The sequence below is a fragment of the Vigna unguiculata genome, chromosome 11, assembly GCF_037176805.1.
Source record: "Vigna unguiculata cultivar grain cowpea cultivar isolate G323 ecotype 2 chromosome 11, ASM3717680v1, whole genome shotgun sequence".
Taxonomy (NCBI): Eukaryota; Viridiplantae; Streptophyta; class Magnoliopsida; order Fabales; family Fabaceae; genus Vigna; species Vigna unguiculata.
Genome location: NC_140802.1, coordinates 1,285,721 through 1,302,719, shown reverse-complemented (window position 1 = coordinate 1,302,719; position 16,999 = coordinate 1,285,721). Strand labels below are relative to the sequence as shown.

Genomic DNA, 16,999 nt, shown 5'->3' with positions numbered 1-16,999 from the left:
TGTTTGTTGCGAATAATTATTTTTGTATTACATTGTACTGGAATGTATTACGTGTATCATACAGATGTAATATTAGTATTTAGACATAAATAGGTGAGCTAGAGTTTTGAAAATGAATTGTTGGGCAGTTGGTAATCTTCTTTCTTCATTTCCAATTTGTATTGTTGCAATCTTCTTCTTTTCCTGCAATCACGGTCCAATCTTCTTCCTTTACCTCCGATTGTAATCGTTGGAGACAACACTGTTGTAACAAAATGTTGGTAGTTCAACGAGAAATAGAGGATGATGATGATTAACTAGAAAATTGAAATTAAACAACTAAATCGTCATGTCCAATTGCTACTTCCTTGCAAATCAAAGATGAAGAAATCGTCTTACTCATCAATCCCTAATTGTAGCACGACCTAATTGGAAAATTTTTGCCTCGAATTGAAGAGTTAACGTTAATAATCCACTTGTACAGTACACAGTGTCACCTGTACAGTGTTCTGTTACTAATTTAAACGGCGTCACAGAAAATGATTAAATTAAACACAAATTGCAAAAATGATGATCATTTTAAAAATTTGGTCAAAATGAAAACCATCTGCAACACACTACGAAAATAAGAACCATTTTAAACATTTGGTAAAAATGAAGATCATCCGCAACAAACACTACGAAAAATGAGAACGAAAAAAGTATTTAAACCAAAATAAAAATACAACTCTTAAAAAGAAAGATAAAAAGGAAAAGAATTGCTCTCCTCTTATTTTATTAGTAATTGTGCAGTGAGAAAAACTAGTATGAATCTGACTTAATTATTTAGGAGACTTAAATATTTGGTTCTCATAAAATGACCTCTTATGACTTGACTTATAAATAAAACAACATTCACATAAAATGGAAAAGAGATACTAGTAGCAATTTTTTATTTTAGGTTATAGTTATTCTTTATTTTTTTTTTCATTTCTATAAAACTTGATGTCATTGTTTTAAAACTATATTTAATGTAAAAAAATAATTTAACTAATGCAAATATAAAAACAAAAGAGAAAAACATGGAAAATTATTAAATCAAAATTACAAATTTCTAAAATTATAATAAGACTACATTCAAGATAATAAAAAAAATCAAAATTACCTACGTAAATTTTTCTTGAACATAGATCAATCACTTTAATTTCCAACCTTGAGAAACCCTCATTTTAGCCTCAAACTTTACAAACATCGTTTATTTTAATCTTTATTGCAAGTGAGAAACTTAGTAACAGAGAAAAAATAAAGTTATGATGTTTTAGAAAATTAGAGACTAAAGTGAAGGTTTTATAAAGTTAAGAGTATAGTACCAATCTCAAAGATCACAGGGAGAGTTCAGTCTAACAGATCGAAGAGTGAAAACAGTGTGAATGTTGCCTCGACTGATCAAGTTCGTTGATCTGAATGGTGGCATCCTCCATTCAGAGTTTCACAATAAACTCGAAAACAGCAATTTTTTGAATCGGAAAGAACATTTGTGCTTTGTCCATTTCTATTCTTTGCTCGCTCCACTTATATTAATCTCAATCAACCCAATAAACCAGGGTGCGGAACATACAGAACATACATCTATAGGCATCCAAGTAAAGTACTCCCAGCAGCGTTAAATAAAAGCATTGTAGGTAGCTCATTTTTTGGTTTTATCAAGCACTTCAATGTATCTCTTTGGAACTCCGTATTGTTCAATCAAATGCCTAGCTAAGTCATCGATAACTCCTCCTTGAACCAAAACTTCATGCCCTTTTTTACCTGCAAGCAAACAAATGCCTTAGAATTTCAGATACACAATGTAATAAACTACAAGTCAAAGTTCACCAGGCAGAATAATGGATGTTGCAAGGGTGAATCTCTGACCATATTCCCCAAGCCAATTCAAATTTCAAACCAAAAAATTGATTAAAGAAACATATATACAGATAGCAACCTGGGGTTGCAACGAAAAATACAGCGGCGCCATTCCAATTTTTAACACAAAAAACGGATTTCAGGTAAAACCCGTTTCACAATAGTAGCACTCCGACCAATTGTATTCTTTATAGTGGTCAAAAATCTCATTTTGTAGCTTCACTAAAAATTGTCATTCCTTTGATGGTATAATGTCTTGATTTCCTTGTTTTCGCGTTACTCACTAATATGTAACCTCATTACATATTACCATTAATATGTCTGTTAATGTCAAAAAAAATGCCTTATGGGAAGGCAAGACAAGACGAGACCAACAACAAAGAAAAGTAAGATATAACAGATTTATTTTTTTCTCTTTTCACCTTTGAGGCCAAAATGTAGTTTTATGATCTTAGGTATCAGCATTTTATCAAGCATGTGGAAAGATAAAAACAAAATAACTATTCTATATGAATGCTGAGGAATAAACAACTGAGATTCGATACTTTATCCTTTCCACCTAAGAGACCACAAATGTAGTTTTATAATGTCAGGTATCATCAGCATTCCATCAATTATAGAAGATAAAACCAAAGCATATATTCTATATGAATGCAAATATATTAGTTAGACAACACCATATGAGATTGGATATAAATAAAGAAAAGCAACATTTAGTAATGCAGTCACTCTTATGCTCATAAATCCCATATTTCTTGATGATTATGAAGCACAAACCAAAATAAAACTTGTAATTTTAATGCAACCAATAAGTACCTGGCAGTTCTGCGACAGAGGTACTGCATGCAAACTTCTTCTGCAGTTCTGACGCCAAAGCTTCAGCATCTATAAGAAAACTTTCCATACCAGAGAGTTTGGTTACTTTCTTGTTGCCTTGCCGTCGTTCTGTCAATAATTGAATTGTTTTAAGTGCACCTTTACGAACTACAGATTCATTCCCTCTGGTTACAACATGGTGAGGCTGCATACGGCTCACAAATGTTGATCCTAAATCCTTCTTGTGAATTTCTGTAGGATAAGTTGTTCCTTTTTTAATAGCACCCTTGTACAGTGAGTCACATAAAAGCGCATCAAGAATCACAATGGATTTATTTGTTGGTTTAACAAGATTTTCTTTTTCAACATATGTGAAGACAATATCGGTAGCTTCAGAAGCACTAAAAAGTTTCCCCGGATCAGCTCCTACAGCTGAAAATATGGCATTGACATGTACACTTGGCTTGTAGATTTCAGTCACTTCCAGTGTTTTAGATGTACGAACTTCATTAGTAGACTGAACGCTAGGCTGCTCACTTTTCTCGACTCGCCTTTTTTCAGGCTTAAAGGATGAATAATCAGCATGGTTTCGGTTTACTGAAAACAGCATAACTTCCTTTTTGTGTTTATCTTCTTTCACTGATATCTGTACAAAATGTAAATACATGTGAAGAAAGAATCCAGAAACAGCATTGCAGAATATATCAATGAAGAAACAGCAGAAGACAAATTATTAAAAGGGCCAAATACATTAAAAATTGAAAATGTCATTTGATCATGATATATAAAATAGACATGTAACTAGCTCCGCATAAGAAACATCCCGATAGAGAATCATTGCTTGAGTTTATTCTAGCAGCCATATCAGTGATCCCTCCCTTCCAAAAGCAATTAATTCACCAAAATACTTCAAAAAAGCCAGCAAGTTGCATCTCACAAGAATATTACAAATTTCAAATCAACGTTTTTCTGTTCGGTCTTTTCTCAAGGTAATGAATTTTTAAATACTGATTGTTATATAAACATCTAAAAATAATATTTTGCACATGGAACTAACGGTACTATTCTGGTCCCAATCTCCTATCACCATGAGTCTTTATCTCAATTCCAATTCTTCATGAAACGAAATCTAAAGCATAAAAATGTTGTCCAACTTCTTTTCCCATAGTTCCTTGACCTACATATCTAAAATGCTAAGAGGCTACACATCTAACGTGCTAAGGAGGCTACAAAGTGTCAGAATGCTTCATTTATAGGTGTATCCTGACAGAACAGAACATTAGGGAAATGTATTCCGGTAGAAACCTATTTTAACATTTTCTAGATTCTAATATTATGATTCATATAACAATTTAAAGATTTTCCTGTCAATATCACCAAGTTTCTATTACTATTCTACAAATCCAAGTAACAAAAAAAAAAGCAGTAGATGACAAACCAAGCCAGAGGTGGATTTTGCTTGTAACCACTTTGATAACTTTTTGTAGGAAGATTTCTTGATATCTAAAGTAATTCCTGAAGGTCTACATGGTAATACATGGTTCGACCTGCAATGCCCAAAAATAAATAATTATTATATCACTGAAGGTAAAGCTGACTTCTCAATTCAATACACACTAGAAATGTATGTTTAATATGAACTGAAATGAATTTAAGACAAAAATATGTTCAATATTAATGGCAGTCCACTTGAATAATCACCTAATATATTCGACTAACCTAGATGACAATAACTTGCTTGAATGAAGAGTTAGTTCTTATGAGTCAATTGAAAAAGCTTATTTTTCATACACCGACATTTTCAACCAGAAATCTTTTCAAACAGAAATTCGAAACTCAATTTTTTAACACTGCTGTCCAAAGCTAATTTTTCAAGTTTAGCTTAAATGCCCTGCTCGGTATAAAAATCGAGATCTTGAAAAATCGTAACCGAAGTTCTCATGATGTCAAGTGCACTCCACATAGATCATATTTTGGTGCCAGTGTTGTTACTGAGCGAACTATCTTTTTAAAATATATAAACCGCAACGAATTGTCAACTAGAATTCCTGGTTTAAAAGATTTTTTGGCCAATCTATTTCAGATGGTTCAACTTTGTAAACCAAGAAGCAAAGAGAGAAAATCCCACCATAGAGTGCTTCCAGGCAATGGAAGATCTTTGTCCTTCACTGTTGTGTGCAGAGCTTGAAGAAGGCACTTATCTAACAGGGAATCTATATCTGCAGTTGATAGAGTCTGCTGGTCGTTAGGGTCATTACCAGAGGCAGTATCCGGTAACTTCAAATCAGACAGGCCTTCGGTTACTCCATCCACAGCATCATTTTCACCATCATTCGGTGGCACCAATCCAGACACGGAATCACGTTGTAACTCATTCACATCCAGAGATTCCACCACTCCGTCACTTTTTTGGTTGTTCTGCTGATCAGTTGATGTCTCACCAGTAACATCAGTAGAATCGGAATCACAAGAAGCTTGTAACGAAGAAGGATCCTCAAACACAACATCTTCGAAAAAACCTGCATTAGGCACATAACAGCCTTCGGCAGATTCCCTGCAAATCCATAGAACGAGATTGATTCAATTTAATAGCTGAACTGAATAAAAGGATCACCACCAGGCTCTCTCTAGCTATACTTGCCAAAGCAAATCACGATAGTAATGAGTTATTCTCAGCGCCTTTCCACGTAATCCAGCTTTCAATGCTTCATCGCTGCTCATGGTGGTACTCCCAACCTTTAAGAGAATCAATGAAGGTTAAGTTTACACGTAAACCTATAGAATATAAAGGTTCTGTGTCATCCACACACAAAACATGTTGCAATAGCAACCTTAAAAGACAACAGGATTGATTTCTGATTAGTTGAAAGTAGGAAATTAAACTCAAGCTACTAATGAAGCAATGCATGTTACATACTGCAATGGGAGCAGGATTTCCGGGTACTTTGACGGCCCAAGGCTCCCCTGCCCGAAACGAAGGAAGACCTTCGGGCGGCACCGTTATACCTGGGAACATCAAGTCGGCGCCTCCAATAACAAACCGCGACACCTCACCACCCTTGAGCACGAACGCAGGCAGAAGCTCAGGGACAATCCACAGTGCATAAACTGCGTCGAATAATTCCGAATGTAGTTTCAATTTATCATTCGAATTCGCAATTCTGAGCAAAAGTAACGAAAGAAAACCTGTCGGGAAAATGTCAGAGCCGCGGCCATCGACGTCGAAGAACACCGGAAAGCCTCCCTCCACGGCGTACACATGGACGCGGTTTTGAAACTTGGCCACTGCAATCTCTGCCTGCTCAATTACTCTGTTAATTACTGGTGTGTGTTAAACGAAATGATCGAAATGAGAAGAAGCGAAGAATTTTGATTTACCTTGGGAGGAAGCAAGGCGTCTAAGTCGGAATCCGAAACCCTTTGGAATTTGTCCTTAATGCTTCGTCGGAGCTTCTTTCTGTCCGCACCAGAGAGCCTCTGGTGAGATTTGGCCTCCACCGCCTTCTTGAACATTCTCCACTTCTCTCCAACTCACTCACTTCGCTTCTCTGCACCAAACTCAACCCACTCTCAGTTTTCCTTCCTCTTTTATTCTCTAAATAAATAAATAAACCCCGTAACCTAGTTAACCTTTTCTCTGCACCCTCCCATTCTTCCTTTCCAAAATAATTAATAATTTAGTTTGTATATTTAAATTTTTATTTTATTGAGTGTTTACTTTTATAAAAAAAAAATTCAATGCACTAAATTTTTTAAATTAATATTAATATTATTTGAAAGTAATGTATCTCAGAATCTAAATTTATCACGTATTAAAATTTACTTAAACATTTTTTTTTTGAAATCTCTTTTATTTTAACATGCGGCACATTCTAAACAAAAGACTTTTCAAATTTTCACCGAGAGACATAACTTTTAACATATATCATTTCCGATCCGTATAAGATGAATTTACCAAAAAGCATTAAGTTTTTTTTACTAGAAAAGTAATATATATATATATATATATATATATATATATATATATATATAAACATTAAAAGTCATATAGATAAAAAATAATGTGAATTCATATTAAATAAGGAAGTACAAATTTCATTTTATACATCAAATTTGTAAATTGAATTGAACTTAAAATTATTTTTGATATTAGAAATATAAATTTTATAAAATTAAATTAAATTTTAAATTCACTTAAATCAAATAAATAAATAAATATAATCGAATTAGTAAGCTACCCAAGTACAAAAGCACAAAGCATAGAGAAAGCAGGAATGTAGAAGCTCGCTTAAAAGCTTTCAGACATTGCTACAAATAATCTTGAACCGAGTCGAATTAATATAAAAATTATATGGTTGTATATTTTTTTCTTTTGTGTTATTATTTAGGTTGATATGTTATAATTATAACTAATATTGAAAAAAAATGTTCGTAGCTTTCATTTTTCTTAATAAATGATTTGTGGGATAAATAGTTTTTTTTTTGTCAAACTGTTGATGATTGAGTGCTCATTTCCAAATAACTTTTAGAAGTATCTAAGAACAAAGTTTAATCTTTTCCAAACTTTAACCTTCCTTTTAATTTTCTACTACCTTATTTGTCACACACTTCATAACTACTCATTGATAATAATTAATCTCATTTAAAAAATGTTACGTCATAAAATATAAATTCAGATAAAACTAAACTCTTACAAACTAATTTTATTTTCACATATTATAAAATAAAGGGTTAATTATGTTTTTCGTCACTCAACTATTGCTATTTTTTTGTTTTAGTGTCCCACCTAACGTTTGCACTATTTTAGTTTTTGACGTTTTGAATTGAATGGAATTAGTCCTCAATTTTAAACTCCGTTAATTTCAAATGACAGACGAAAGGCCATGTCATGATCCATTTTAAGTTGAGTTAAAAAAAAATTTACACGTGGTTATTTTTTTGGATCAGTATTGGCCTTTGAGGTTCATGTTCGAAAACAACCTCTGTGTGGATATAAGATCATCTAAAAGTTTCAGAGTTTCATCCTTTGCTAACCTTCGTGGTCATCCTCCACGCCTTTTCATCACTCACGCCATCTTAATTTTTATTCATCCAAAATCAACACACTGAATCACCAACTCAAGACCATTGCCAATCTCATATCCTGCCAATCATCAAAATCATCTTCCATACCAAAACAAAAAACACAGTACTCACGCCACCTTAGAACCTCTGTCACTTCTCATTCTTCTCATTCTTCTCCATTTTTAATTTCTCATCAATAATCACAGAAGGAGAGAATCAGTAAAGAGAGAAGGGTGTCCTTCGGTTGTGAAATCTCTAACAAGGGCGTTGGTGACAGTGCCAGTGGTGGAGCAGGGCGCAGTGGCAATTATGCAAGGAACAAACCCTCACACGATTCTCGGAGGAAGAAAATGGTGTTGGCGGCGGCCTCGATGAACGATGACGGCAACTCCGACCGGCTGGAGGCAAGCAGCGGCGAGACCCAAAGTCCCAGTATTGGTTGTCCACGCGCGAGGAAGAAGAGAGGTGACAAGGGTTTCAGATGTTATGAAGAAGATGAAATCAAGGCTCCAATCCTGAAAACCAAATTTTAGGGTTTCACAAATTACCCAGATCCCTTTTTACTGTAAACATTTTCCTATCTTAAAATGTTACCCAAAAAAATAATTAGTTGCAAACTTTTTTTTTAACTCAACTGAAACGTTACACAAACAAATAACAATGTGCAAAAAAATTTTAACTCAACTTAAAACAGATCATGACGTGGCCTTCCGTTTAACAACTGTCAATTGAAACTAACAGAGTTTAAAATTGAGGACTAATTCCATTCAATTCAAAACGTCAGAGACTAAAATAATGCAAACGTTAAGTGGGGGACTAAAACAAAAAATTAGCAATAGTTGATTGTTCTGAAAATATATTAAATAAAAATTATTAACAGTTGATATAAAAATATTATTTTTTCAAATTGGTATTTAAATGTTGAAAAATAGATTTAAAAATTTGATGTAAAATATACACATCTATATATTTTAAAAGTAAGAGGCAACATTGTACACTTCCTATTAATTGAAATATTTGCATTAGTTGTTCACATTAAAAAAAATCAAGCAATTTTACTTTCTTATATCTTTTGAGAAACATTATACTTTTGCCACCACTTTGTTAATACTTGGGATTTATCTTTTGCAATAAAATTTAGATATACACACCTCTTTTTAACATAACGAGAATATTGCTCTACCTTTGTAACACAAATTGTTAAATTCCAAGAATTATAATGTGTGAAATACAATTGGTTGGAGTTTTAAATAAGATCAACTTTATATATTATAAGTATATTTATTTTACCTAGTTTGTTTTGTAATATTGAGTTGAAATTTACTTTTTAAGATTAAATTTGAGTCGTTTAAATTTATCTTAGTAAAATTTGTTTAACCTATCTACCATTTTATTGGTGTTTTACCACTATGGTGCAATTTAAATCAGAAATTACGAAATTAGTGCATTTTTTTAAAACATTTCCACTAAAGGTAAGTCGTGCAAAGTTGGAGCGATTTCATGATGAAGAAGTTATGTCAATTAAGGGTGGACATGGATCGAATCTTTAGATATTTGATCCAGATTTACTATGAATCCATATATGTGGACCAGATTTTGAATCAAGATCCACTTTTTTGTGAAATAACAATTTGGATATTTTAAAATCCAAATCCAAATATTATGGTCAAATTAGATATCCAGATTCAAATATTTGGATCAATTGAAAAATCTAGATCCATTCTAAATCTACTTTTAATGAAACTTAATTTTTTATAAATTTAATTTTAAATTTATATTTATATTTTAAAAATAAAATAATTATTTCATCCAATACATAAATATTTTTAAAAAATTAAAATAATAAAATATAATAATATTATAAATTTAATAGTATTAAAGATTAAGATAATATATAATTTAAATTCTTAACAAAAAAAAATGACAGTTCATCTAAAACAAATAAAGCAAACCTGATGGATCACGTGTAAATATATTGTAATACATAAACATTCTTTAGTTTTTGCCCTTTAACTAAATATCATGTTGAAGTAGTATGTAAGGACTTAACATAACTCATTAGCAATAATTTGGGAATCAAATCAAAAAACTTAAGAAAGAATAAAAAAATCATAAACAGGAAATTGCTATAAAATCATTCTTTAGGTCAAGAGGGTTCTTTGGTTTATTAGAGTGAGCAATATTTAGAAAATAGAGCTTCTTTGAGACCACAAATGTTGTAGAAAATATCTTCTTCATCCCTCCACGAGTATTATCCACCTTGTATTCAAATTCATAAATTTGCAACCCTCCCTCTCATGGTCTTTCTGCTACTATAATCAATTCAGCCTCTTTTATATTTTCCTGAATGTCAAGGCAATAACAACAAAAGTTAATACATCACTCAATCATTTTATCTCCACCCACCAATTATAATAAAACTAACACATTTTTTGTGACTTATAAATGTTGTTCCCATCAAAGTGTCATGTCAGAATACAACTTAAGGTTTTAAGAAAATCACTAAACAATAGAATACAAAGAAAGAAAAGTTATTCACATGAAAAGAGAAGTCCATTCATTACTTACTGATTGCAAGAGGCATGGAGCGTGAAGAGATGATTGACCCCATTCCAAATTCCTACCACTTCTAACATGTAGATATTACTAGTAACATAAGAGTTATCTGAGATGCGCAAAGTAGCTTCATAAAAAATGCTCAAGAAAGGTAGAATAGACTCAACATACTCCCAATCTTCATAAGAAGGCAATCCAATCCCCTTTCCTAACTCATTAGCATATTTTGCATCATAAAACTCAAGCTCAACAAATGTCATTTTATGCTTGAAAGCAACATCTAACATCAAATATGTTGAAGTCCACCTTGTTTCAACATCCAAGCAAATATGACCTTTATATTCAATCTTTTGTCTTTCAACACACTCTTTGAATTTCATAAATCTAGAAGGAGATGATCTAATATATTCCACTACAACACGAATTCTTAAAACAGAGTTATCAATCTCTTTTAGACCACTACTCACAATTAAGTTCAAAATATGTGCACAACAACGCATATGAGTATAGTCACCTTTCAAAACTGAGTTATTCTAAGACAATAGTATTTTTTTTTCAAGTGTTGAACTCCCGTGTCATTTTGTGTAGCATTATCTACTATCAAGGTCAAAACACGGCTTAAACCCCATTCATGCAAGCATGACTCCACAAATTTAGCCATGGCCTCCCCCGTATGACTTATTACTTGACGGAAATTCAAAATCCTTTTATGCAAATTCCAATCATTGTCGATGAAGTGGGCTGTTAAACACATATAACTTTGATTTTGAGGTGAAGTCCATGCATCAGTAGTGAGACAAACTCTTTGACAATGTTAAGAAAGAAAATCCTTCAAATATATCTTTTTTGCATTCCATAATGTCACAATATTTCGTGATATGGTATAACGTGATAGGATCTTAAATCTTGGTTGCAAAGCATTTGAATACCTCCCAAAAGCAACATGGTCTACAAATCGAAAGGGGAGTTCAACTTCCACAAACATTTTTACCAGTTCTTCTTGACAAAGTTCTTTGTCAAATCTACCATAAGAAGGAGAGTTAATATTTCCATCAATTGTTGAAGATGAACTTACTTTTTGTATTTTGTTTACTTCTTTATTGGGGTTATTTAGACATCTCAACACATGATTACGCATTGCAGTTGTTCCTTTCTCATATCGAATAAGGATATCACAATACTTGCATTGAGCCCTCTTATTCGATTTTGGTTATAGTTGAATGAAATGGTTCCCAGCTTTTGATCGATTTTTCCGTCCCTCATGAGAAGGGGGTCCCATATTTACAGAGCCACTGATAATTGATGGAGTAGAAAGTGCATGCTCAATCGATTTTGAGACGAAACAATCATCTTCATGGATTAGTGACATATTTAGAACAATGTTGCAAAATTGACTAACCAAGAACACAACCTAGAAGATGTCATATCATATCAAATCAAATACGGTATTTCTGGTAGCTGAGAGGCTATAACAACCCACCTTTGAATTTGTTCATTTGTTAAAAATTGTACCATAAATGGTTTGCAACAATTATGATATCCATCAATATCTATAATTGTTTCTAAACAAGAATGTATAACTAGAGATATGTGATAAACTTATCTAATAATTTCTCTGAAATAAGTACATGTAATTGTTATTATAATAGCCTGTAATTATGGTTATTGCTGCTCATATGCATGAAAATAGTCTTAATAAAGGACAATTAGTAAGTAATGAAATTAATATATTGTGTTTGTTTACACTAATATCTAGTTTTTTGATTTCAAACAAGCTCAATAATTACACAAGAGTTTATCATTTTATTTTTATCTAAACATAGCAACATGAAATTTGGATATTTTTTAAGAAATGTTTGGTATAAGAGAAAAACACTAAGATTTAGTAACATCAATTTGTCACTTAAAACTTGTGTGTTTCAATCCTCATTTCACAGTGCAAAGAGAGCAACATAGCATTTTAAACACAACATGTCAAAACTTTCAATTCCAAAAATCTGTCATTAGTTGAGATTTGGTCTGAATATACACTTCTTTAAGGAAGTCAGTTTAACTAAAAAGCAAACAATGTTAAGAATGTAACTTTTGTGTCTAATTTAGTGAGCATTAAGTACCTATTTCCAAGGATACCATGAAGTTATATGATGAGTTTTTCTTCCTCAAGAAGACTAGAAAAAAAGGAGAGTTAGAAGGCAAGTTATGTGACCAATTATTCTTTATTTACAATATTCTAAGCAAATTCAAAACAAATTTGCATGTAAAGAAAAGCCTTCAAATGCACGAGTGAATTGGCACTTGCCTACATCAGTGTAACAAACCTTGTAAAAATGAAGACCAAGTTTTAAGTTAAGAACACAAAAAGAACAAAAGAAAATCATCAAAGAAGTATTAGGAAAGAAAATGGCCAGTAATATACATTTTACATCTAATTAAACTTGACTTGAATACATGCATACTTCAGTCATATTCAATTCTTAAAAGCATTTCTATTTAAGAGGAAAGTAAAAAAAAAAAGCATTGTAAACAATATGACATGATAAAAGGGAAAAAAATAAAGAAAACCAATAGATATTAATGTATACTTTTATATTAATTTTCATACTTTTATATTACAAATATGCACCACTCTTACTTTATGATTACAAGGGACATTGAATTATACTATATATGTATGTATAATAATGATTTTACAGGACACCGAAAGTGGCATTCTTGAATCATTTGTAAAGTTTCGATGTACATATGCGTATATGAAGCACATTAATACTCTAGCACACCAATTCATGATCTCTTAAATACAAATTAGTTAACTTCTAACAAAGTTAATGCTGACACAACCTGTATTTTTGTTTCACAATGATTCTTTTAGCAAATTGGGCCATGATTAGTTTTTTAGCCAAGTTTTTAAAAACAAATGTGAAACTTACCAATGGATGGAACTATACTCTCATCTTTATTTCAAAGTTCAGTTCTGCTGGATTACACTAATTTCTCCCTCTGTGTGTGAGTGCCTCACAGCTTGAGCCGTGAAAGTGCAGAAAGAAAGGAAGAGAAAAAAAGTGATAGAAGAATTTGTACAAGAAAGTAAAACATACGAAACATATAAAAAATTTATCAAACAATTCAACTTCATTGGAAAACTACACATTCACCAGAAGAAAATTCACATCCAAAAAATAAAGGAGAGAAGAAAAAAGAAAACAGACATGGGGCTAGCAACGTTGCCGTCAGTGTTGGTGTCGATCTCGGTCAAAACGCAACATTGTCATTCGTTCTCTAAAACAAAATCAAACAAATGAATGAATCAAACTTAAAACTAGATAAAATGAACAGAGGAGAAACGAGAAACATTGTCGGAATAGAGAAGAGAGAAGAGATTCAGATACCTTGGATCAATCAACCGCAACAAAAGAAGAGAGAAGAAATTTAGGGTTCCGAGAATTGAAATCTTGGAATAGAGAATACAATTCAGATAAGTTTGGATAAAAGTCTGATCCAATGTTAAAATTTAGATTTCCCATATTTTAAAATCTATAAAAATAAAATAAAAATTTGATCTACAAAATATATAAAAATGGATATAAAGTAGAAAACAAAATTTATAAAGTAGTTTTATAGTGGACTAATTCAGTTTAAAATTGGACCAGATTGGGTAAACCAATTTTTTTGCCTACCCTTAGTGTCAATCAAACATAATTTCACTTAAATTGAGTTGGAGTCGTGAGATAGTGGTACGAATTTGGTATGTAAGCAAAGGTGTGCCATCATGGTTTTGTTTATAACACAAAAGTCGTAGTAGAATGACATGAATTTCGTTGCTCTGAAAACCAAACAAACTTTCTTCTTTGCTCTTATTACTACCTCGTGTTACGGTTATTCGAAGATCCAAATGTGCTTATTCGAGATTCGCCACATAATTTCATCCATTTCACCCTCTCTAAAACAACAATTAGAAGGAGAAGAACAATAAGAACCCTTCCCCACCACCGAAGGGGTTGATATCGATTTGAATCTCAAATTCCCTTCCTTCATGGAATCAAAATATTCTAGAAAGGACATCACATTCGCCATGCTTCAAAATACCATCAAAGAAAAGCAAGAAGGTTTGACTCGAAGAAAGAGAGAGGACTTGGTACCGAGTCAACAACTCAGATAGCGAGTTAGGAGAAACAAAAAGAAAGGTGGGTGGTTACGCCTTGGAGGAGAAAGAACTAATGGTCCGGTCTAAGCAAGGGAGGAACCAAGCGTTCCCATTTCGGGAACCCATTTGCAGCTACAATATGGAAGTGATTTTGGATAAGAATTAGGAGACAAAAAAAAGCATAAATTCTGAGTGGGATAATGCACATTTGGGTCTTCAAATAGTCGTGACACTAAGAAGCTATGGGATTAAAGGAGAAAGCTTTCTTTGTTCTCAACGCAAATGAAGTTGTGCTATTATATTATGACTTATACATTATAAACAAAATCATGAAAGTCGAACCATGTTGACATGACTTTACTTTGGAAAGTCATTAACTTCAATCAAAATTGTGCGAAATTCTGACAACTTCAACTTATACATCAAAGTCATATCATTGTGCCACAACTTAAACTCAATTTAAATGAAATTGTATTTGACCAACACGACTTGTTCATCATGAAGTCATTCTAATTTTGCATAACTTGTCTTGAGTGACATTTAAAAAAAAATATTACATCACTTTCATAATTTCTAATTCAAATTGCAACATAGTGATAAAAAAAACATTCCACTTATTATTAAGTCTCTTATAATTTTATAATAATTCTTTAGATTTATTAAAAAAATCAAGGTATAATTATCATTTTACCCATATATTTTCTTTCTTTTATTTTTGATAATTTATTATACAAAGTACGCAAAACATGCAAAGTAAACAAAACTTCGTAAGTAAACTACACCATTTCGTTACATTTTTTATGACATCATTTTCATTCATATAAATGTGAGGGCACACAAGTGTATAATGAATGTGTTTAAATTAATTTAAAACAAATATGTTTGATAAATTAGACATAAAACAAAACTCATAACCCTAAAAATTAATTAAAGCATAAGTATCCTCAAAATTATTGAAAAAGATATTATACTAAATTTGTCATACTTAAACAAATATATATATATATATATATATATATATATATATATTTATATTTATATTTGCAAATAATTAAAAAAAATTCAAAATAAGTGGTTATCATCCTTTCGATGTTGCTTTTGTACTTATTTTTTTTATGTATACATGATAGATTATCACGCAAACAACACATAATAGGTTATTCGAAATGTTTTTTTAATATAAAAAATTGATTATTAATTATTAATAAACAATTCATTTTTAATATATCACACATTATTGTTTACATTAATATTAATATATATATATATATATATATATATATATATATATATATATATATATATATATATATATATATATATATAATTACAAATAAAGTTCAAAACAAGTTGTTATTACTCTTTCGATGTTAGTTTGGTACTTTTTCTTACATATGTGTACATAATATATTATCACGCAAACAACATACTATTGATAATGTTTTTTTAATATAAAAAATTAATTATTATAAGACTTGTATTAAGTATTATATGATTTTTTTTAAACTTCACTTTACTAACGAAATAAAAAAATATGAATTAAGGTAAATTCATTACGATTCATGTTACACATCTATACATATCGGTGTGTTTAAATTTTTTTTTCTAACTTTTCAATACTTGATATTTTAATTTTTATAACTTAAATGGTCAATGAAATAATTTTATCTCTATTACAAAATAAATGTAAAAAATGTTCACACATCATCCTTCACACATCATCCTATATATATGATTTTAATTCATCACTATCAACCAGCATTCATATAATATAACTCATTTAAGAAAAATTACAAATATAAAAAAAATTCACATTTATGAAAAACTATATAAGCAATTAGCCAAAGAAACAAAAAGAAAAAAGAAAAGAAAAGAAAAACTTAAGTAAAAATATGATTATTTTAGTGAAAATTGAACACAGTCAGAAAATTGAACGCAAAAAACTGCATTAAACAAATATAAAATCAAAACACTCAAAAAACAATAACAATAAAGAGTATAAAAAAACATGAATTTCAATGTTACATGTGTGTTTCTTGTCTCTCCTCCATGTATCTTTGAATACCTTTAAATTTTTTGTTCTGAGTTGTATCATCTCCATTCCAATAGGGAAATACAAAATCATGAGTTGTATCATCTCCATTCCAATAGGGAAATACAAAATCATCAATGTGCAATCAAATATAAGTTATCTTTAATTTTGATTTGATTAACATGTGAGAAGATTTAATATATTGACTAATTTCTTTAAATATTTAGGATTTCAAACAAAATTGTTAATGCTGTTGAATATGGTAAATATTAAGTTTAGTGTATAATCTTAATCTATTTCTCTAATCAAAATAATTTGTTAAAAATAAGCTGAAAGAACGAAGAAAACTAACATAATTTAATTTTTTTCCTTCTCCCTTAACCATCATAGGGTAATATATCAAAGTCCTAGAATGATAAATTGAACCAAACCATTGTTAGGGGTGAAGAGACGTTGGACGGTGAATTAAAAGTTAATTAGGTTGAAACAAAACAGGATTCAAAATAAAAAGACAGGACAAGACGACT

The 16,999-nt window shown here is 31.0% G+C and overlaps 1 protein-coding gene across 1 annotated transcript; it reads right to left on the bottom strand.

Annotated features, from left to right (window-relative positions):
- Window positions 1-1,284: 1,284 nt before the first annotated feature.
- Window positions 1,285-6,284, bottom strand: LOC114169788 (eukaryotic translation initiation factor SUI1 family protein). The gene is made up of 8 exons (XM_028055092.2): window positions 6,058-6,284; window positions 5,866-5,977; window positions 5,597-5,787; window positions 5,321-5,415; window positions 4,808-5,233; window positions 4,118-4,226; window positions 2,680-3,325; window positions 1,285-1,767 (listed from the first exon to the last, which is right to left on the bottom strand). The coding sequence occupies exons 1-8, from the start codon at window positions 6,190-6,192 to the stop codon at window positions 1,646-1,648; spliced, it is 1,836 nt and encodes a 611-aa protein (XP_027910893.2). The 5' UTR covers window positions 6,193-6,284; the 3' UTR covers window positions 1,285-1,645.
- Window positions 6,285-16,999: the final 10,715 nt, after the last annotated feature.

Excerpts from the sequence above, each read along its gene's own strand:
- LOC114169788 (XM_028055092.2), bottom strand. The coding sequence starts at position 6,192 with ATGTTCAAGAAGGCGGTGGAGGCCAAATCTCACCAGAGGCTCTCTGGT. Across the intron at positions 5,234-5,320 it reads TACTATCGTGATTTGCTTTG|GGAATCTGCCGAAGGCTGTT; the intron begins GCAAGTATAGCT and ends ATGGATTTGCAG. Across the intron at positions 4,227-4,807 it reads TTGCCTGGAAGCACTCTATG|GTCGAACCATGTATTACCAT; the intron begins GTGGGATTTTCT and ends TGGGCATTGCAG.